General features: G+C 37.1%; 1 protein-coding gene and 1 long non-coding RNA gene across 2 annotated transcripts in view; one reads left to right on the forward strand and one right to left on the reverse strand.

Moving 5' to 3' along the window:
- Positions 1 to 17,787, reverse strand: part of LOC110057816 (gamma-aminobutyric acid type B receptor subunit 1-like) — a 26,417-nt gene extending 8,630 nt beyond the window's left edge. The window contains exons 1-5 of the mRNA XM_089283409.1: positions 17,615 to 17,787; positions 12,536 to 12,578; positions 4,944 to 5,226; positions 1,055 to 1,192; positions 322 to 492 (exon numbers count right to left, since the gene is read on the reverse strand). Of these exons, the coding sequence (XP_089139535.1) occupies positions 322 to 492; positions 1,055 to 1,192; positions 4,944 to 5,207 (573 nt within the window). The 5' untranslated portion in view covers positions 5,208 to 5,226; positions 12,536 to 12,578; positions 17,615 to 17,787. The remainder of the gene's footprint in view (positions 1 to 321; positions 493 to 1,054; positions 1,193 to 4,943; positions 5,227 to 12,535; positions 12,579 to 17,614) is intronic.
- A 5,078-nt stretch (positions 17,788 to 22,865) lies between these two features.
- On the forward strand, positions 22,866 to 23,767 carry LOC149117607 (uncharacterized). The gene is made up of 2 exons (XR_016205710.1): positions 22,866 to 23,157; positions 23,565 to 23,767. It is a non-coding gene; the product is annotated as an uncharacterized LOC149117607 (long non-coding RNA).
- The last annotated feature ends 366 nt before the right edge of the window (positions 23,768 to 24,133 follow it).

Consider the following 24,133-nt stretch of genomic DNA (forward strand, 5'->3'; position numbering starts at 1 on the left):
AACTTCATTAAAAGAAAACGTTCGCTTTTTCGTTTTAATGTTTAATTTTTAAGCCTTGTAAATTCATCTTAAATCACGAAACTTATGGACAATCATACATTTTGTTCACAAAAATGTTCTCAATAAACTGTCGGGCATTCCCTTGCAAATCTTATGATACGTGATTTGAACCTAAGCATTTGTCTAGAGTGACTGCCTTGATCGCGACCTTTTCAGTACTGATAAACATATTTTCAAATCGCTCCTTCTGCCTGAACCTCCCGTTGGCGCCACCCCCACCCCGTTACGTCTGAAAAACTGTTCTAAGTTTATACCTCTTACCAGCACATAAATATCCAGGTTTTGCACAAGGAGGGCGACCTTTTTCCAGTTAAACTGTTTAAGTAAGGCCACTCTGGATGGGTTCTCCATCGTTTCTGATGTACTGGTCCTAAAATAAAGAGGAAACTTCTCCTTGTCTGAAAACAATGGCGACGATGTACTATATCCAATCTGAGAAAAGACAAAAGTGAACTCTTGTAACTATATAAAGACAAATTTATGATCAAAAGAGTGTATGATCTTCCATATAATCACTCGCATTCTCTCAACTGTAACAAGTTTTGATAACTTTCTTTATCGTTGCATACGGTTTAATCGTGTAGGTAACTATAGCTGTCATCGGTTTTCACTGTATGAGGATGTTTTATACTTTCTACGTCCACATAGGGCCTCCGTTGATATCATTGCCTCTGTAAGGGCCATCTCGATATAAACTGAATAAAACTGTCTGAACAGACTTTCTTTGGGTTCGCAACTTAAACGTGTTTGCCCAGGAGGCTAATAGAGAGACTGCTAAACATCTATCCCGTTCGGTTGTCATGACGACTGCTGTTCCATCGAAGCGGATTGGCTATCATAATGTCCGTGGCACTGATTGGTTGCTGATTATATCTCTCTTCGAAATACGGATACCAATATATATGTGAATAATTCTGAATTCTGTGATCCAATCTCGGACATCGGTGTCCTTCAATAAAGAGGGAGACTCGGCTGTCGAGTTTTATCAGCTCACCTGCACTGCTTGCCAGTACGGCGCGGCCTCTGCAACAGGTGTGGTTGCTACCGAGCATCCGGGACCTAAGAAAACTATCTTGTGCGGCGGTGTGTCAATCATCTCCAGCATGGCACGAATACCTGTTCCACTTTCGCACTTGAAAAAATGTGAGAAAAGTGTTACAAATTGAAGAGATGTCTTTGCCCTGCCTGTTTGAACTAATGAAGTTACTTCAAGAGAAAAAATGGCGGCGTTCTCATTCGGCGAAAATCAATACCAACTGAGAGATAAATCCCGCGAAATGCATGCTCACTGCGCAAGATAGCGTGACAATTTTCAGAGAAATCTTTGAGTCTGGTTTTCACCAGCGACGCAAGCACAAGCGCAAACACAATAATTCTTATTTCACAGTTAAAACGGCCTTGACGCAGGCATAACACAAGCACAAGGATCAAATTTTTTCCTTTTTCTTGTGCTTGCGCTTATGCTTTCGTTTTCGCTGCGACAAGTGAAAACGAAATACCGCTCAGGCATAACACGAGCACAAGGATATTTACCACACGTGGTTATGTTTGGCCAATAAAAACACTGGATCCAGATTACCTCGTGCCTAAACAGTTTGGATGGTTCGGATGATTTTGCTTGTGCTTGTTATTGTATCGAATTGTTTGTGTTTGCGCTTGCGTTTGTGCTTACGCTCGTGCTCGGTGTACTTCCACAATAAGCCCAACAACATATAGAGTAACTGGTCTATCGGCCCCCCAATAAAAATGTGCATAAGTGAGACTTTACCATCAGTAACATTGCAAAATGCAACTTAAATTGTTTGGTGGACGTGACCCACCCGACTCCATGAGCAGTCGACTTTATGCCATTCTTGCAAGACCTCACCGATATCAGACTACAACAGTGAAGAGCTTAAGCAATGACGACGGCGACCTCGCGGACAACACCTAGCCGTAAAAAATGAATTCACACTTTACCTTCAAACTAGATCTGCGCAAAGCGTCCGTTGGCCTCAGAACTTGCTGAAGATAAATTTGTAACGCCAGCGATCAATTCCAATTGAAAATACAAAAGGAAACGAGACACCGTCTTGCGCGTTCTCCAAAATACGAAGAGCTTAGCTGGTCATTTCAAGTGGTAGTTGTGCAGAGGACGCACTTGCACAGCTATTGTTTTACTCATTAAACGGCCTTTCATTTGATGGCGTTCTCGTTACCGTTGCCGTCGTGTTTTTTTTTTTTTTCTTTTCTTTTTTCTTTTTCTTTTTTTTTTTTTTTTTTCTTCTTCTTCTTTTTGCTTAAGAGCGCCTGCCTGTAAAAATCAGACAAATTCTTAATTTCGCGGCAAAGGTCGAAAATTCGATTTCGCTCATATTCTTATGGTAGATAGGCTAGGGCATGACAAAAACTACTGGATAGTTTTTCTGGTAAAACATCCTTTCATTTCAAAGAAATATGCAAATTACCAAATTCCGTTAAAATCGTCATTTGACGCACCATTTTATTAAGCAAGTTTGAGAGCCTCGCATGCAAAACCACATCATTCTTCCCTCTTTAAAACACTCAAATATTTTTGTGCAATGTTTAAATGTGTACTGGGTTGATTTTAGGGAATGTTGCGTTGTCTCTTTGGGTGTACATCGCCAACTGTCAACTTATTTAATGGTCGAATACCATGAATCTGTGACCCTCTTTCGACACATATGATCACCACTTCATCTAAGTCAAAAACGGCTAATGCATTTGTAGGTAGTTGCTTGCTTTGCACTACACCAAAATATTACGTTTGATCATCATGGTTTGATGGCTTGAATCCTTGATTGCAGCGGTTCCTTGTTCGTCACGCAATGCTGTCATCCCATTTTAGGGGCTAGGGGTAGGACAATTTCTATCCTAATACGTAAGGCTCCGTAAGGCTTGGAACCACTAGAAGCACACAATCGCGTTGAGTAGGAAGAGATTAAATTAAGAAATGAAAGAATGAATAGTTTACCATTACCCCTGTTGTTATCTTTACTCGATCACCGCTACCTACATGTCCTGCGTAATACTGTAACGCTAAACTCATACCTAGGTCTTTTCGCGCTGTGCAATTATTTTTCGTTTACATGTAATACAGTGGGCTACGCTCGGGGAAATGGGTGGTGACCGCTTAATGGGGCTAGCCCTTAAATAAAGGTTGGTGTACCTTGAATATTTAATTTTTCACTATCGGGTTATAAATTTCTTGGTGAACATGGAGTCAATTCAAGACAATCATGATAGGCGTGTGTATGAGTTATAACTCGTCATGCACCTTCAATTTCAAACTCTTTTCTGCCATCGCCCTTTCCAAAACAAAGTGTTGAAATTTTGGGTGGCCGCTTAATACGGGTAAAGACAATAATAAAAATTAACCCTTATCGGAACGACCAAATGGTGGCCGCGGAGGTAACCGGTCAATAGGTGTTTTATTTACAATACTTTACTGACAATAGTGTTGGACTGTACTGACAACAGTCCTCTATTTTCTGTTACAAACATACCAATGCCTCCCCACTAAGCAAACAAAATACGTCAAAATGGCATGGCCAGGGCTATTTACTCACGTAATTACTGATTAAATTTAGTCCGTTTTTCTCACGAATTAGACACGCTGTGATTTCCTATTTTTATTTCAGCTAGTTCTTGCTTCGTTGATCTATAATTTGTTTATGGTGATTTTTTTTTTAATTCTAGTGAGTACAGGCACTAGCTTTATCCGGCTGAATCTGAAACAAACGTGATTTGGACCGAGGTCACGTACACTATAGAATACGGTTATATAAATATACACATATTATTATATATATGAACAAACAGATGAACTATGATTAAATTGTTTCACTTACCCTGAGAGTGCTCTATACAAAATAGATCCAAATGTGCAGCATCTGCCGTGACAGCATTGCGTGACGAACAAATAACGGCTGTAAGATTGTGCTGCGCCGACACGCTTATCAACAATGGTCAGCAATCGATCAAACGAAATATTTTGGCGCACTACAAAGCAAGCAACTATCTACAAATGACTCAGCCGTTTTTGACTTAGATGCAGTCATGTTCATATGCGCAGAAAGATGGTCACATCGGACGTTGTGTAAACAAAAGCAAACTTCTGCTTTATGCGCGACGAATGGTGAGAGAAACACGTCAAATCGGCTTTGGACCTGCCTTTTACAGCAAATGAGGTTAGAACATTTCGAAATTATCAGCTCTGTGTCTATTTCAACTTAACATAGGTCAAGTCATGTGGCGCATGCTAAAATGTACGTCCAACCCGTAAATTGAAATTTGACGACGGATGGTCAAATATTTGCATTTTTAACGTACTTTGAAAAGTTCTCGCGTCGCTCACAATCATTTGCCCAAAGAAATTTTAACAGGAATCTGTAGACCATCCTTCTGCAATTCAACCACCAGAAGCTTAATCCATTTGAAGGTTTCGCGCATGGTGAAAAATAATTATATTCACGAAGTACTTTCACGTGAATAAAATACATGTCTTCGAAATTTAATTATTTTGCACCCAAAGAGACAACGCAACATTTCCTAAAGTCAACCCAGTACACATTTAAACATTGCACAAAAATATTTGAGTGTTTTAAAGAGGGAAGAATGATGTGGTTTTGCATGCGAGGCCCTCAAACTTGCTTAATAAAATGGTGCGTCAAATGACGATTTTAACGGAATTTGGTAATTTGCATATTTCTTCGAAATAAAAGGATATCTTGCCAAAAAAACTATCCAGTAGTTTTTTTCATGCCCTAGCCTATCTCCCATGAAAATATGAGCGAAATCGAATTTTCGACCCTTGGCGAGTTATTTCCCATTTTTATGGACAGGGACTCTTAAGCTCTCTAGTTGTCATAAGTACTGCTTACCTTCGAATCACGCCACACATACTTCAGCTGGTAGTCCACCAGAATGTTTGAATCATTGTTCACGTGATCAAGCGCCATTTCCAAAACAGGAATAAGAGCAGCGGAGCTCCAGGCGCCTGCTTTAATGTTTTTACCAAAGAATCCTCCAATGTAGAGTTCTATTTTGGACTTGGAGTTATCACTTTTGGCAGTTGAAGTCAGCAACACAGAACAAATAATAACAAGAAACCTGTTCGCCATCCTGTCTTCCCTCGATCTGTTCATTTTATTATAGAGATGTGATCTGTAGAAACAATGTCTTTAAAGTTACTCCAGATGACTGTCATTTTTAGTTTGTAAAATTCATATAATAAATTTTTAATTGAAATAACATTAACTTCGTGCCAAATGCCGCATACATTGTCGTTGTCGTATAAATGCACTGTTATTTTCCTTTGATAAATATAAAGACCTAATTCTCCGGTGGCGAGAGTGAAAATAGAATAATCCACGAATTAATTATATAGATCTTTCTATATAATTAATTTCGCAACTAGCAACGACATTTCGCAACTAGCAACTACTTACATGAAGTAAATTCAAAGTTCAAAACAACCGCAATTGTGGATGCGAAGCGGTCGAAGCTTTATGCTTCCTTCTTTCTCATATCACTTGATGAAACAACTTCGCAGCTGTAAAAATCAATGAAGCTGTTGGAAAAAGAATTTGAAAGACCTCAAAGATAAGGAATGTGGTTCGTAAAGAATTGAATAACATCGATTCGCATTCCATCGAGTGAGACTTGAGTTCTCGATTCCCTCCCGTAGGCGAAGCATTTTATGTCCAGTAGGAAACGCGTAAAAGGAGATTAAAGCCATTGAGGAATTTATTAGTTTGACTGGGACTGGAAGCGTATTAGGGTAATTAAATTGGCAGATAGGAATGAGTTCGGTTGGTCGATGGTGAGCGAATATCTGTCTGGTACGCCAACTACGGATTCAGAAAGAGAAGCAGATGTTTCTATCAGAAAGACAAGGTGCAAGTCGTATTACTGTAAGCAGGCAGTGAATCTGTGAAGAAATAGAGCGCGGAACGCGAGGTCGTCGAGTAATTTTGGAATCTCATCAAGGGCAAGGCTTGGTTAAACGCGCGAGTGAACATGATTGGCGCATGTTACAATTTAAGTATTCATTCATGTGCTTCTATTCAGCTCAGGTTTCATTAGTTAGTTCTCACTTCGCTTCCTTTAGTATGGATTTCTTGTGGCACTTATATTATTCTCCATAGGTTTTCAGGCGCGCGGTTCGATGTATCCATATCAAAGAACAAAAAACTACAGGAATTGTTTACAGGTAAGAGGCGTTATGTCTTGTGCAAGCTAAAATAATATGCTTGGTTTGAATGGCGCCTCAAGGACTCTTTGCACCTTCGGTGAGGAGGGGGGAATTTCAAGTGAGAGGGGTGGGATGCCTTCGGAAAAAAAAAACTGAACTAAACCCCACTAAAAGGAAACAATCTGGGCGTGACGTGAGCTTTATTTAACCCTTGAAAGATACAAATCGAAACCGGGCACACAATTAGGAGCAAGGAAACCGCAATAAAATTGATTTCCCCCCCCCCCCCCCCTCCCTACTAAGAAATTTGCAAATTTGTTTCGAAATAAAGGTTTTCGTTTGTTACGAATAAGCCGTTTTTACTTTAAAGAAGACTAAAAATTCACAACATACATGAGTGTGGCTTCAATTACAAGAAATGACGCAACGGTACAATTCTGAATTTCAGGTTTAAACGGGTCTAAGCCATCGGCCAACCTTTTCACTCGACTGTTTATGTATGCAACATTCAGCAGAAGAGGAAAACTATTGCAGTGCCTGTCTTTAAACGATTATTATGCAAATAATAAACTACTAAACAGGCATAAAGCCAATAATATGCTCTTAACAAAAATGTCTATTTCAAGTCTTAACGTGATTTTATTCCATCACGAAATGTTAATTTTCTTTCCCGTGTGCTAAACGTACATGTATCTTTCTTTCAAATACCAGATCTGAAAAAACCGGGGGAGACTCTTTTCCTAATATTGTAGAAAATATGATCCTACTCACATGTTTTGCTCTTAGAATATAAATGCTGGCTACGCATGTACTCTTAGAATAGATTGAAAGAGTTTACACAAAAAAAAAAATGTGAAAGGTAAGGCGATGGGTAGCTTATTCCAAAAATTACTACAATAGATCATTTTAACGAGACTTCAAAGTGTATTTTGGCCAATATCTGTCGGTTAGAAATTAAAACTACCCTAGAGCCACAGCGTGTTTTCGTAAAAAATGAATGAATGCCAATTCGGTAAGTGCATAATGTATCACGCACGTAATTTCATGAAAAATCTTTAGCTAAAATGATTGTGAGAAAAATATGAGTCAACTTTGCTGTTAAAAAGCTTTTTTTGACCCAGCATTTATTTAAGTTTTTCGCATTTTAGCAGTGGTAAAATTCACGTCTGCTCTTCAGATGTTTGTCTTGTCTCAGTTAAATTTCTTCAAATGAAAGTTCAGTTGCTAATGAGAAATATTCTGTAGCTTTAAGTCATACAGAGCAATTCCCCATTGAATATTTACCTTTCTTTGTTCTAAACCGTACCTAAGTATCTCTAGATGAAAGTAAGCTATCAACGGTAAACTATAGTCTTTCACTGTAAGCAATAATATTGGAAAAATTATTCTATTACCGTTCTCTCCGTGAGCGGCAACACGATGGTCCTTCCTGGAAAATTTCTCTTCTGTTTAAGAAAAACAGGATAGTTGCACCTCGACACGGTCACTAATTTGCCGACATTTTGCAATGCCGCCAATAGTCTTTGACGGAGCCTGGCATCGTTATAAATTTTTGGAACACAGCCAATATTATAAATTGGATATGAATTGAATGATGTTTTTAAGCCATTTGTTAGTTACTGTCATCTAGCTGACTGACGCACTCAAAAAGTGCGTGTTAGTTTCTCCAATTTTTATTAAAGCTCTAATTTCACGGAGTTATAATTTCATGCACCGCTAATTATCTTTTCTCTACTTTTGTTCTTTTCGACTGAACATTTTTTCCTAGATTTAATGTTAGAGGACACCTTAAGCTTATGTATTATCAGATGGATTTATGTCAAGATAAATCAACCAAAAAAGTAAATTCGTGTCGTTCCACCTACTTAAAAAAAACTCATAAGATTTTGGGTGAGCAATCAGCGACTATAACCAATTCTACACTTAATGCCGCAATCAAACGCGCGAGGGTAATAGATCGTTTTCACGTGACGCCATCACTTTCTAAAGTCCAAAACTAAAGAGCCACCAAAGTTTTTATCCTTATCAGGCATAAGAGGCGGTATATTTATATCTGTTTACAATTTTACAGCTCAATAGCGTGCTTCGTTTGGAATCCAGAGAATTTTGAATTTCAGGGTTATGGAGGTGCGTGACACAAGGCTACGATCGAGTTTGTTGAAAAATGTATACTTATCTCATGATTTTGAGCCTTTTTAGAAGTTAGAGCATTATGAAAAGTGCTTATGTAAATGCTTGTTTGATCAGTACTGATAATCAGTCGCCTAGATAGCCAAAGTAAGTTCCAGATGTTTTCACTATTTTCCGGCCGCCATATGGGTGTACCACGGAGGTACACCAACATGGCGTTTTCATGCTGGGCTCTTTAGATATAACAGTCTGCGAAACATTTCGACGAATATCTGAAGTTTGGGGAAACGCACAGGCCTAAAACTTGGAGAAAAGTCCTATTTAGTTATCTTCTATAACATCATAACTTCATAGCTTTTTCCAGTGGATGGTTTTCGATATATTTTTTTATTGCGTGACAGTGAAAACGATCTATAGACATTCGTACTATTAAGTTCTCGATTAAAATCAAAGACTTTATTTTTCAACGTTAACCATCTATTTTACTGACTGTTTTTCATCACGCTGTTAAGTTGTTCTCAGTTTTGCAGTGTGAACGAACCTAATGGAACACTCGGCTAACTCAATAACTACCTTTTGTCAGGTTTGGTTGATTTTTCATTTGCCAGAAGACCCCCAGAGTAATTTCGTACCTCCTCTCAACGGAATGAAAACGAATTGTAAAACAAGTTGAAAAACACTCTCTTGGCGGAACATTTTGACTTTTTCTCGGGGAAGCGTACTTTTATGCTTCTCCCTGTCTTTATATTGCGCACAAAAACTGAACACCTGACTTTTGAGTTGTATTTGTAAAGATAATGAGGACTGCTGAATTGCCAGCAATAATGAAAGACGTCCTGTTACGACTCGGAGGCAGAAAGTGTTATTCGGTTGGAAACTGCTGGGGCGTTATGTTGAAAAGATAGCGTTTCCGTCTGCTTATTAAATACTTTATCGACTGACAATTTAAAAACAACGTCTAGTTTGATAGAAAGGAAATCCATAAAAATGGTCCGTGTCCGGCAATTTGAAGTGAGTTTAGCACACTAATTATTCAATCCTCAAAAAGGATAGAAAACCATTTGTTCTTATTGCAGACTTTTGAACTTCACGATTCATTCTGCAAATCAATTTCCTTTAATCTTCATTCCCTGTTTTAAAATGGCATTTGACATGAATATATATGAACTGGAAAAAAAGCTGTTCTCCATGAGACGTAATTGAAGTAATCATCTATGTACAACTGGCACTCGTCAACTGAATAAATAATTGACGCCCTAGCTTTAAAACCGAAAAGGCCACGGTAAAATAAACACCGAATGCTAAAAAATTAGTCTAAATGGCATAAAAAATTAAAATGTTGGTGCGTCAGAGGAGACGTTATGTAGGCCTGCGGGATCAATTTTACATTCGAAAAACTAATAGTCTTAATTATAACTTGATCGATTCTCTAAAAGACAGCCGAACAAGTTCAATAATTTGGTATTTCCAAATCCTTTCTTCGCCAAATGACGCCGTTGCTTTTTCCTTGTGAATATGAATAACAAGGCTTAAGCGAGCTAAACCGTTAAACCTGCACCTCACTTATAGATTCTCTGATTATTTTGTTTTCTCAGATAGTTTAGCTTTTCTCTGACGGCGAGATAAACATAACCTCATGCTTTGTAAAGCCTAGGATTTTGTAGCTGATTGTAGCATCTCAATAAACGATGATTTAAGGATATACATAGAGGAGAAACTGCTATGAATTAAATCCAACAAAGTATGATCTAGGTTCAAGATTTGATTTACAGAATCAAAAAAATCCACATATGTACCCTTCATTTCAAGTAGCACTCACTTGGTAACGACGATTTTTAAGGACTGTTGAAGAGCTGCAGTTTCCTATCGCCGGACTACATGTTAATTTTCAGCTTCTTTTGTGACATTTTAAGATGAGTATGACACGAATATATGATTGCATAAGCAACGTATTATTGAATACTAACCAAGCAAAGGTCATTAGCACCACTTCGCAGCCAAAATGTTTACCTTTATGGAGACAGAGCGGATTTCCTCTACAAATACAATCGTATTTGGAATATCCCCTTCATCAATCTCAATCGTGCTTAATTGTGATGAAAGTATCCCACCGAAACAGTTTCACTATGAAGATGACATTACCCACCATGCGTTTAGAACTGTGACGCCCAACATCTCTTGAAATTGCCAAAAAGACTGATACTTTCAATTAATCGGACACTACTGAATACCATATTCCCACAACAAGCTGTTTGAATTCTGTTTTTTGAAAACAAGGTGACTTCTAATTTGTTCTGAAGATAATACGCATCGGCAGAAAATGTAAACTGATATTAATTACGACTTCAAAATGACGATGCAAAGCTACAGGAACCAAAAATGCATCACAAACTAAGTCAATATTTACCTTAGATCAGCTTCTTTTTCTAAATATTCAACGGTGTCAGACCCATCACAATTTCACTTTTGAGGCGATATAATTATGACTATAAGTCACCAGCAGCTGCGTGCTCTAATTGTACGGAACAACACCCTCGTTGCACCGACTGTTTCTTTCAATGTGTCATTTCTGAAGTGCCTTTAGCCTCTGGTTCAAGTTGAGACTAGGTGCAAGGTCTTTATCATGCTTTATCATATAGATTTGGATGAAAATAAAGACGTAAAATCTAATAAAGTTTGAGGTAAAAAGCTGTTAAAACGATAAATAACATCGGAGTAATATTATCGAAACCTCAAATCGCCGAAAAAATGCCACCTCATTACAGTAAAACACAAATACTAACATGAACACATGTTTTCTGAATCCCGGTTTTACTTTGTTGATTTCATCACAGACCGAACGAAAAACAAAATTAATTAAAAACATAATCAAGAACTTGGACAGTTTTTTGTTTTTACAAACAAACCCAGGATACTTGTTCAAACAGGTTTTCTTGCCCTGTATATCCGGCTTACATCGTACAGAAATAGAAAAAGGAAACCAAAGCAATAATAAAGTACCTTTGCGGAGATTGTTTTCTTACGCTAACATCAAATCTATATTAGGCAAGTGCTGATTTATAAAGTATTGCTATAATTTGATTGCATTGCTTCGTCCCAAAATGTTGACAAGAATAATTTTACGTGAACGAGGCCTTCCTACAGAACGGACACTCGAACCATAAACACTATTGGTGTGTAAAGAATGAAGGCTTTTCGTATAATGCACAAGATTAGCGTTTTGACAGTGTGAAAACGCTAAATGCTATTGTTAATATGGAGAGCCCTAATTTTATATTCACAAAAAAAGGCACAAATTCAAAAAATGCAATGTGTTTTGAAGATTTCGAGCTTCCTCACTGTAATCTTTGTTATGTTTACTGTGTTTTCAAAATAAGAAATTTTTTGGACTTCCTCGCTCAGGTGCTTAGCTGCAAGGGGTCTTAATCATAAATTCATTCGCAGTTTATATGTCCACTTGAAACTACATTGAGAATCAAAATTCATGTTCATTTGATTTACGATGTTATTTGATCCCTATTTCATAAGAGAACTTAAAATTAATGTTAGGGATGATCTTGGAATTTCAGTCATTTGTAATTTCGAGTTTGATCCTCTCGCTAACCTGTTGTTGCCTTTTCCTCAGAAATAAATGGTGAACATACTGCAACTGATCTCATTAATATTTAAAATTTCTTAAACCTAACTCATAAAAGTAAGTAGCTTACCTATGTTTCTGTAAATGGAATTACGTCGAAAAAATTAAATGTGGATTTAATATAACGCCTGACAGAGACTCTGATCGTTTTTTTTCTGCGAATCTGCGACCAGAATTGTGTCAAACTTTATGTCTTTGTTTTAGTGACGACTCAAGATTTCAACCTCTTACAAAGGTCTTCACTTTGTGTTTTTGCATTTGTCTTTTGACACAAACAGTCGAAATTCAATTTCTTTTCATTCGTTATCAATAACACAAATAGACAGAAACTTAAAATGGAACTGTGCTTGTTTTCGCATTAACTCCTTGAAACTAGTGAAGAAAATGTTTGTTCTGTTTTTATGGTAAGGGCACACATTTCCCTTATGGCTCGTGCCTGTTATTTTGCTCATTTGAAGAAATAAGTAGAAATCACAGCTAAAAGGAAAGAAAACACATCATAAAATATTTACCTCAAAGTATGTCGATGGCGTTGCTGCACAGTTGAAGTGCCACCTTGAGAAAAAATAATCGATCGGTTATTTTCAGTACCGCTATAAGAAAGTAAAGAAAATATCACAATTGTAAAACAGTAACCTGTATGATAATCGCATATGACACTGATTGATATCTGAACAAAACACCTCTTTTATAAATGCTACCTATCACAGTACATGTAATGTACAGTCGAAACAAGAATACATTACATGCATGCTAAGATAAACATCGGCGACTTTTCAAAGCCGCTTTTTATTACACGGCAAACATTTTAAGTGTAGAGGCCGCCATCTTTGTAGAGCCTTCACCGCAGCAAAGAAATATCTTAATGTATCTCATGTAAAACATGGTTGCACCTAACTATAGTTAATTATAGTTTATGTTCGCTTGGCGGCCTCGGGGTTGCCTGGTTTCTCGAGATTCATTGCACTAAATTACTTTTATATAAGGTACTTCATTAACTTTAATGTAAGTACTTCCGTAGGTCATCTTGTGGTCGTGTTTAGATACCGGCCTTAAAATGACAGATCTATCAAAAATGCTATATCAAATGCACAAATTAATCTCGATAACCTTGGACGGCGAGAAGCTTCGTTACAGATTGTACTGAATGACGAATGGTTCCGTATCGTTTGTTAATTCACCGGCTCCGTCGGAACTCGTCTCATCATTATCTTTTTCAGCAACTGACTCGGTGTGTTAGTCAAAACTACTTAGCAAGAAGCTACTAGTCGAGCACACTTAAGTCTAATAATAATTCGTGCATCGTGAACAAAAGGTATCACGTTTTGTGACTGTCTGCTAACGTCAATTAACAATATTTTTTCATAAGGATTTGAAAACACAATAGCTTTGATAAGTAATTCAAATTGAAATCCCCCAGAGAGCTTTCGTATTTTTTCGCAAGTTTTAATCTGCTTGTAATTCATTTACTCAAAAGGCTCATTAATTAATACCGTTTTCGGAGGCAATAGTCGAATCCGGGCTAGTTCGTAAGTGTGATTTCGATTTTCCAAACTTCTGGGAACTTACTCGGGAATCTTAAGAAAAGAAAACATCTTTTCCTTAGAAAAGATTGGAAGAGAATAGTGCTTATCCGATAACAGCCCCTTAATTTGTTTCCATGGAGAATATAGATGAAAGCACGAAAAGGAATACGAACTGACTTGACATGTTGAACTGACTTAAAATAACAGCGCTGCTTACACGTATTTATTCAAACTTAATACGAAAGGGAAGCTTCGATAATAATAGTTTGCTCCAGTAGCTTGCGGTCTATCAATATTTTAACCCGAAGAAAAATAAATCTACTACAGATAACAATCACTTGCAGTTTTACTAAGAAAACCCGGCGAAATTAAAACTAAAAGGTATACACTACATAGAAAGCAAAGATTTCTGGTATCCATGCGGAGCACTTAAGAGTGAATTGAAATAAGAGGGGTTTGAATATGTCTGTATTTTGACTTCACACAGTTAGCCGCCACGCATAATCAGTTGGCGATTCATTTGCATCTCACATGTTTTGGTTGGTGCCCGATGATAAAAAATAAATATCTTTTTGCATTTTTTGTCACCGATAATTTTACCGACTCTTCAAATTTAACTGCGGGTCAAAAAGTAACCAGGCAAGTTATCAAAATTCCCCGATAAGGTGGTGTTTAGATCACATTGCGATCGCTTTCTCCCGCCGAAATCCGGCCGGAAACATCGCGATATGCAAGCCTCTGCACTTTTGAAAATCGAACACTCTATTCTCCAGTTAGTAATTCTTTTACTCGAAATAAATATATCTTCAGCACCTACATTATTAAGCTTTCAGAAAATATATACTCTATTGGGGTTTTGGTTAAATGACTGACGGTAAACCGGTACCAAAGAAGGTTGGTCATTTGTGCAGCTACAAAATCTCGTTTCGCCAATCTGTGAGATTTTCCCAAAGTAACTCTGGTAAAGGTAAGGAGCTGAAAACTCTGAGATGACATACGAGGGTCCAAAATTACTGATTGATGTTCAGTTTTGTTCTTCGGATTTACCAATTCAATGAGTCCACGCTGGATACGAGTCAAATGTCGCGACTGTTTTCGTCACGACTACAGATTATGTGGTTCTGAATATATCGAGTGGACTGAAGTGTAAAAAGGCAAGACCCAAATGTAAGGTAATAAACCTTACCGGTGTGCTAATTAAGCCCAATCGTATTCTGAAAATCTGCTTTTTTTCACTAACTGAATGAAATTCTGTCGGTTTTTGGATCTTTCAGTGATTTTTTTTTTTTTTTTTTGCTGCTTTTCTTTTTCACTCAGTTGCTTTTTATTAAACACTTACAAGGCTTTTTTTGTTAAATGTTTGCGGGTATAAACTTTAAGTAGCTGAGTTAACTGTAACCTTGCGCAACTTTTTGATGTTTCAGGAAAGGCGTTGCCAATTATTTCTGGTAATTTTTAATTCTCAGAAGAAAGCCGCGGGGCTTACCAAATTTGCTCTTTTAAGCCAGTTTTCTGACAGAACTTTCTATCAAGCGACACTCAATTTTGCCGCACTCATTTTCCAAATACGGTCAGATCAGAAGCTTCTGGTCAAACACACAGGCATATAATGGCTGGCAACCGAGATTCAGTAAACCAATCAGAAACTGAACTAGACATGCACTATTCAAGTCTAATTAAGAATAGTAGGCCTTTGGCAACAGTTGGTCAGGTGATCGATTATTTCTAAACTTTTAACTTCTGGTATAATTGAATTCCAGAACTGGAAAGAGCGTGTTTATAAATAGCCAGAACACTAATTTTCAAACTAATGCCGTGTAAGGTTGAGATTTAATGACGATTTGAATTTTGCAAAAATTAGAAGGTTTGTGTGGAGGCGAGGAAGCTTTGCCCTCCAGGAGCCTTTTTCGCTATTTATCATGTAAAAAGTAAGCTGCAGACATATAACCACTGGAGATAGAAAGAGGGGTAGAATATTATGAAGAATGGAAAATTCTAGGCTCTTAATTCCAAACCGAAAGGCAAAGATCTTATTGCAGCTCGAAACCTTGCACAATTGCAAGAATTTGTATGGAAAACCACTTGAAAATCCATCTAACGTCCACAAAAATTTTAATTTAAAGAATATAAACCTTAAGCTTTGAATGTAAGCCTATTTGTAAATGTTCTTTCCACTACTAGTGAATAATCTTATGCATTACCAATAACTTGAAAGGCATATCACGTGACCAACTGTTGTGAAAGGCCTAACTGATAGTGAAAGATGTTCTCGCTTTCCTTTCTCTGTGCTAGTTAGCTCTTATTAACCGAGCAGGAGGCCTGTATGGGAGAATCTTGACCGAGGTCGCGAGTACAGTCCGAACGCAGTGAGGTCTGTACACACCACCGAGGTCAAGATTCTCCGACACAGACCGACTAAGCCCGGTTAATAAGACGTTTATTATATGGCGCAAACAAGAATAATTCAATTCGTTTAATGCAACTGGTTTGTACTACCTGTCGTTTTGCTTGCGAACGACAGTGAGGTATTTAATTCTGCTAAAGTTTGCTCGTCCTCTCAACTTTTTTTTTTCTCATCAGGCTTTTTGGCCCTTCCATAAATAAATATTGTTAGACGAAAACAGTCAATGACTTTGCATTTTAGTTTGCAACTTTTTTACGGCAAAACATTACCGGCCTAGATGCCGGTCTAGATGGGAAAATCTAGACCGCTTTCAATATCGATTTCAGCCAATCAAATTCGTAAATTCGGTAGTTCCCAGTCCTTGTGAGACAGAGCCATATAATAATCTGAGTTTATTAATCGTTAATAATACATAATAATAATGATAATGATAATGATAATAAGATACACGAGTTCCCCATATCTTAAATATTTTGCAATAATTCAGAGCATTGAACAAAAAAAATACTACGGCCACCATTTGAAATACATGTAAAAAGATGTGCCGATTTAATCGAGCGGGTCAAGCCTGAAAACTGTCGGACTAACCAAATTGTAGTTTTTATCAGATTCATCAGAACTGAGTGAATGCTAATTATGATTGATGAATTCACTCATTACATTACTTGTTTAATTTTATTTTGTTTATGCACACCTAGCAATCACAAAATTGAAGAGGAGCATGTTTTGTTTAATCGAAGTGTATAGGATTACTTTCGGGAACGGTGTGATTGACAATCGCTTGAAGCAACGCGAAATCTAGGCTGGTTCAACATCTGCTGAATCTTCCTTGTCGTTAAATTAAATCAGTTCAACGCACTTTCTCACAGAGGCTATAGCGCCTCTGAGCAAAAGCACCTGAACAAACAAAACAGTGAGACTGAGGCCAAGAAAATAAGCGCGAATTATCAATGATATTAATGTTGAAGCTTGGCTTGTTGAAGCTTGGCGCAGGCACAGGCGTGGCTAGCTGCAGTTCCTTATATATTTATTTAAGACTAAAGTGTATGTGTTTCATTTTTTTTCTTTTTTCTTTCATTAAGAGACCGGGTTATTTGGTGATGCAACCTGTCAGTGTAGATTATTGGGACGATTAACGCAAGGCATTGAGTTAAAAAGTCTTATTCTTGTAATGAACCGAGAGTGGAGTGTTTATTTGCAAACAAGTTCAATCTACGGATCTGTGCCTTTCGAATGCTAAATGTTCAATTTTTCTTTTGGTTAATATAATCATGTCATTTATCATGTTTATGACAAACCTTTGTTGAAGATGAATTTCACATACAGTCGTACCGCATGAGTCACACTTGATGAAGTGGATTTATGAAAATTTTCTTTCCTTGCCAGTTTGTATTATCGCATGCAAGTTGTGTTCAAAGAATGTGGCTGCTTGTAACACCTACTAGCGTTGTTTTCATTGATGATTCTACACTGTTGAATACATCGAACAATACGAAACGCTCACTGACACAGAACTGGCGATGCTCAGTAACCCCGGGTCATTACACTTCAACGACTAGCTTTACGAATGGCTTGTTCTTACTGTAACGTGAGTCTTCTCCATTGAGTTATGCCGCATTCCATATTAACATGCCCGGTTGTCTTATCACCAAAGCACTCACCTTGCTGTTCTTCTCAGTTGATGTAGTTTTGGTCCAAAAAAAGCCACTGCAAACAGATTTGGCTTCTGTTTACGGGAGTTAATGGACGGAACTGGGTAAAATACGTTTGTTTAGGGAACCAACCAGCTGAGTTAATCTTGCCTTGTCAGAAAAGAGATCGTTAGTTATCACTTCTAACAACCAGGTCTTGAAAATGTGAACATTTGTCATGTCAAATTTCCGATTTTCAAACTTTGACCTGTTAAGCTCTTCAATATTTGTCATGACGATTAATAAATTTTCGCGATTTAGCACTGTAAATATTGAATTTTCAGGATTTTGCCTGTTAAGAATATAATAATGAGGATTTTGCATGACAGATATGGTAGATTTTAAAGTAGTAAGAATCAGACCTTTTTAATTGAATACGCGTGATTTTACAAGCTAAACTTGAAGCTACACGATTTTACAAGTCGAGTGTTGAATTTTTACAAAGAGAAATTCTCTCTCATAATTTCTTGTACGCAACACTGACGCACGCTAATCTGAATAGTTTGGAGTGTGCAATATACTCAGATATTGCATGTGTTTGACACTCACATATCAGCTCTAATTCTTTACTGAAATTGTCTTCAGTTAAAAACAAAAAAAGACCAGTACAAATCTCCGTTAAGTTGTGGTGAATTTTTATTTCACTGACTCTACGAAAGCAAATTCAAATCAGACTTCAACTTCTAATTTGTTATCCCACAAAGCATATCGGTGTTCAGTGTACGCCGAGAAAGTCTCGACCGAAGGAGGGAAATCACTACTTTTTCAAACCTTTTGTTGAAAAAAAAACCACGAATGACGAAACAGGATCGGAGATTTTATACTGCGCTATAAAAAATACAATGCGAAGCAGCGAGGCTGCAATTAACAACTTTTTTTTGCTTGAGTGCAACATTTCGCGCGTGAAATGTACCCGCAAGAGTTTCATGGAAAATCGGTAAGAAGAATTATGATGAACATTTGGAACAAAAGAATCGACAAACATACAGAACATGGTAATTGATGATGAAAAATATTTCGTAATCCAAATAGAGTTTTGAGGACAATTTATTAAGATTTCTGGTCATTATCAAAGAGAAGCAATGTTGATTGGTTATTCAATAAGTTATAACAAAACAGCTTAGGTTCGTTATTCGAAACGATCGCCAAGCTGCCACTGTAGGCAATCTTCTGATATCTTGGCGAGCGAAATCTGGGAATAGAAAACAGGAAGAGAGAGCGGCCGAAAACAAAAAGATTCACTGACGAAGCCGTCTCCCTCTCCTCGCCCCAAGCAAATCATCTATTCGAGATTGGGCTCAAGTGAAAGTCTGAGTAAACGAAAGCTAGCATTTTCGAGTTCTCCGAAACTTCCACGAGTGTTTCTTTAACTAGACATAGAAACAGAGAGAATGCTTTTTTTTATTCTTTCGATCAGAAAACCCAGGGAGAAAAAGAAAGGAAAATCATCCATTTATTTTTATTCACCGAGTTATAGAAGTACATGGCGCGGTTCATTCAACCAAAATTTCCGGAAATTTCGGTCTAAAACTGAATGGATCGGTTCGGTCCAACCGGAAAAGTTTCGAAAAAATCAGCCCATCTTTCGAGGTGGACCACTTATCTCGGTTGGATCGGTCCGATCAAAATGGACCGTTCCATTTCACCATTGCGACCCATTCTCAATACCAGTAGCTCGCTGTTCGGTATTTTCCATGTACTGACAACATGGAACGCCTTCCAAACTAAAATGTGGTGTTCCAATTTGATAAAATTCAGAGTAAATACTAAGAACCACTTCAAAAATGGCTACTTTTTCGGTGTAAAATAGAAACCTGTCTCGGAGAAAAGTGATTTTTACGTTGCAGTCTTGGAAGTTCCATTGGAAATGAGTGCAAAATTGACCTAAAGTGAAACGTAGAGCTTAGACGGAAATCCATGATTGCCATTTAATTCCAAAGACAATTTTTGCAATACACTAAGAATCTTAAACTGGTTTTAAAACTCAGAGGAAAAGTTTCCCAGTTTGCAAGGAATGAAAAAATTCTTCCAAGCAATTTCCTATTCTTTATTTGAACTGAAATGTAATGTTTAAGTCACGCATAAGAAACCAAACGATTTTTGAATTTCTTGTCTCGAGAGGTACCTCCATAGAAAACGATTCAAAATTTCTGATCCCCCAAACAACACAAGAGAGGATTCAAAATTTCTGATCCCCCAAAGAACATTAGAAAGGGTTCAGAATTTCTGATCTCCCAAAGAAAACTAGAAAAGGTTCAGAATTTCTGATCCCCCAAAGAACACCAGAAAGGGTTCAGAATTTCAGATCCCCCAAAGAAGACTAGAAAGGGCTTCAGAATTTCTGATCCCCCAAAGAACACAGGAGAAGATTCAGAATTTCTGATCCCTTGCAAAGCCAGTGTTACATCCAATGTAGCCACATTAAATCATAACATTGAAGACAGGGTTTAGATCTTGCTGCCTGCCTGAACAATGTCTAATCAAAATATTTTTTCTTGATAACAATATTCAATTAGAAATTTTATACAAATATAGCATAATTCTTAACAGATTCCATACACTCAGATTATACTGAGAGAGTGATGAAGAACAAGTTTCTTCACAGCAGTCTATTAATATTAGTAACTGTAAACATCACACATTGTATTACAATGATCTATGCACTTAAAATTACAATAGCTGTAAGTTAAAAAAAACAATAGCAAACAGTACCTAAGAGGATAGGAAAGTTCAGAATTGACCAAAACAGTAAGATTACTCAAACTGCACAACTGTAGGCAAAAATGCAGACTCCACTTTCTCAGTCAGAATTTGCCCACCTTATGTGAAGGAAAAATTCTAACAATTTCTGTTTAACATGGAAACAAGGCACCTGACTGTTATAAAACAAAAAGAGCGTTCAGGAACACTACAGCGCATTACAGGGATGACAATTAAAGACTGCAAGTTACATGTACATTTAAATTTGCAGTTGATACATTTAAGTGGGTCGATGTATTCTACATATATGCATACAGTGTCCTCCAAAAACCTGTTGTCATATAGCAGAGGCCATGGACTTTAGCTTTGCCCAACACGTTTTTACATCTTCAATCTAACTTTTTGAGTGGGTTACCAGTTCATTCACACTTCAATTAAGCAATCAGTTTAACCATGCTCAAAGGAGAAGAGTGTGGGTAAAATTGTTTTTATAAAGACCTGACAGATATGGATGCAAGTATTGTAGCTAATGCCACAAACAATTCTATTCTTTCTTTTTTAATTTGGCATACTCATCTTGGAGATGTTTCCTGGTAGCTGGCAATAGTTTGCTGTCCTCAGTTAAAGAAGCCCTCCCAAAAACAATCATATCTAATAACTAGTTTATTACCAACTTGATGCTACTTGCAACTATCTCATTCCTGGTTGACGGATGAAAATCTCTATCTTTTTTCTATCCAAGAGGTTTTGTAGATAGAGGATAGCTATCTTTAGCATGGCTTAAAGCTAACTAATATCTATCCATCAGATAGTCAGGCAATTGATAGACTAGCTAAAAACTCGCTTCCTGTGTAGATAGTCAACAGATACTTAGATGGCCTATCTATCCACTAACTTGTCTATCCAAAAACCACCACTAATGTAGTAAGCCAAAACCTAGGCTATCTGAAGACTAGTCCTCGTATTGAACAATAAAATACTATCCTATCTGAAACCTACCTCTGCTGTAGTTGGTAAAAAGATAGCCTATCTGAAAACTACCCATCACTCATATCGCACTGTGATAACCTATCCAAAAGCTATCTTTGCCAGAGATAGTAAAAAGATAGCAGCCAATCTAAAAATTATCCATCACTCATGTACATGTAGCACTTTAATATTAACCTAACCAAAAGCTTTCTTAGTCACAGGTGGTGAAAATATACCTAACTATTGAAAACTCTTCATTACTCATTTTATACGGAACTTTGATAACTGCTCTTCAAATCCCAAACCTAAGTGAAATCTCTGTATTTACACAGGAAAATGTATAAATAACTCATAGCTTTATCGAAACCTGCTACAGTTGTACATTAAAATTAAATACCAAAAACCAGGCACACCCAGATGCAAAAGGAGGACAAAATCTGGCTGGAAATGAGTTTCCATTATGTTGCAATTTATTACAAAACATACTTAAATTTAACATATCTCTTTCTAAAATCCTGTTTGAAACACTTCTCAGCTACTTAAGTTGGAGTCTAGTAAATGTTTATATTCTTCAGTAAATTTTCATGAAATGTAAACAGATTTCATGACTGGAAAAGCACAAAATATTCTTGACATGAATTTCAAATTTCAATTACATTAATTTCTTCATGAAAGTATTTTTTTCAATCAATTTTATCCATGAATCATAGGTTTCTCAAATTATGGTAAGACTTATGTCCAAAGTTCTGGAAGTGGTTAAAAGTAATTTTCCGTAACCTGGCTGTGAATTATATCTGCTGCTCTAAAGAACCTCTATTTGCATAACAAAATGCCAAATTATAAAGAACCTTTGAAACACTGCCCAATTAAAGAGAACTTCAACCACCCTAATCAAAATAACATCAGTCTTTTGCAACTCAAGTAATAGGTGGCAAACAAAAGGTCTTGATAATGTAATATGCACATCTAACATAACCTCAAGAGCACCACCATCAACCTGAAAATCAAAAAGGTGAAGGATGTTGCTTTTTGATATCTTGTGTTTTAGGTGTTGTATAAATACATGTATGCCCACTTGATCCTAGACAAGATATACACTAGCTATATGAAGTATATGTAAACCACATGAGAGAGCTCACATTTATTGCACTTATTATACTTTTACAATGAATGATTTTCCCAATACGAAATTGTTCGTATATTGTTGTGTTGAATGCAGTTGCTTTCATAACTCCTTTAGGAAATGAACATTTGCATTCACGAAATCAACAAGACTTAACAATGTGTTAAAGCATCTGCATCTTCCACGATCAATTAACCCGGCCAGAACGTTTCCAGTATTTCAAGAACCTTCACAAATTATGCAAGAAAATCAGTTTACCTTGGAAAGCTGCAGGAACCATAAGCTTTTTGTAAACCTGACGAGTGCAAGAGAAACCGCCACCTGCTGGCAAATAGTTTGATTGCCACACTGTTTTGCCAACGAACGTTCATACTTTTCCACCTTTACTGGGATTTGACTCAATTGGAATAACAACGGATATCTGTAAACAATTTGTGACTGCTTTCCAACGTAGAACAAGGCTATAAAATAACAGAGAGCTTTGTTATCGAATCCTAACAACATTCACCACGACCTTTGCCCGCCATTTTGGTGTTTCCGTCCCATCCCATAATCCTTCGGTGAATCTGATAAATGAATACTTTTCACCAGCAGATTCCCTTTCCAAAGGAGTCGGTTATTTGCGCGCAATTTCGAATCCAACATTGTTAATAGCAGCAAGAAGCATGGAATGATTTGTCCAAGTTCAAATGAGTATCTTGATTGCTTCGGTGAAAGAAAGGTAAGTCGCAGAAAAGTAAGTGTATCATAATTGTCATCGAAATCAATGTTGTGGCTGAAGAAATTTCGTTGTTATATTTATTTCGCGATCACTGAAACACAAGGAAAACGTTTGTTCTCCTGATTTTATTAGCACCCGTAACGAAGAAATTATTCACACGCATTTCCTATGTATGAAATGCTTGTATAATAGCTTGTTAGTGTGCTTTTTGAAGAGGTAACTTAAAGTTTACACTAAATTGATTTGAAGCTACAGATCACGCTCGATACACGTCACTCCCGCATTGCCTACATACTGTTCATTATTCTTTACAAAAGAATACACTCCCGATCAATTGATTAATGAAAAACAAATGTTAATTCTATCGCTATTTATAAAAATATTTAGCTTCTATTGCTTCATTGCAGAGCAGAGGGAAAAAAAAACAGGCAAGAATAGCGGCCGTCAATCCGAAACGAACACATTAAAGCAGAAAACGGAGGTGGCGCAGACGGCAGCTGAGTACTGATTAAAATTCTTGTTATCTTTGATGTGAACTTTAAATAACAGCTTGTAATTCTGGAGCCTAAATTTACATCTTTTTGAATTGAAAATAAAACCTTTCACTGTCCGGCATGAAACTACAATTTTTGTCTCTATCCTTTGGCGTGGTTTCAAATCGTTATTAATAATGACCTATCTGTGAATATTTCATTTGTGTACCTTTCTGACGCCCTTTGCTCTGTGATCCATTTTGTCTGTCATGTGCTTAAAGTTACTATCCAATCGTTACTTTTTAGCTCTCAGACATTCTTGTGAATTATAAATAGACGGCTATTTCTGTCCTGTCACCTGATAAGGGGGATCAGAAATTCTGAATCCTTTTAAGAATTATAGGTAGATGACCGTTTTGTTCTGATAAGTTATGCACTGGGGGATCAGAATTTTTGAATCCCTTTAAGTCATGTGGGATCAGAAATTCTGAATTGTTGTAGAA

Source organism: Orbicella faveolata, unplaced genomic scaffold (assembly GCF_042242905.1).
Source record: "Orbicella faveolata isolate gen_17 unplaced genomic scaffold, um_ofav_v1 contig_12, whole genome shotgun sequence".
In the NCBI taxonomy this organism is placed as follows: Eukaryota; Metazoa; Cnidaria; class Anthozoa; order Scleractinia; family Merulinidae; genus Orbicella; species Orbicella faveolata.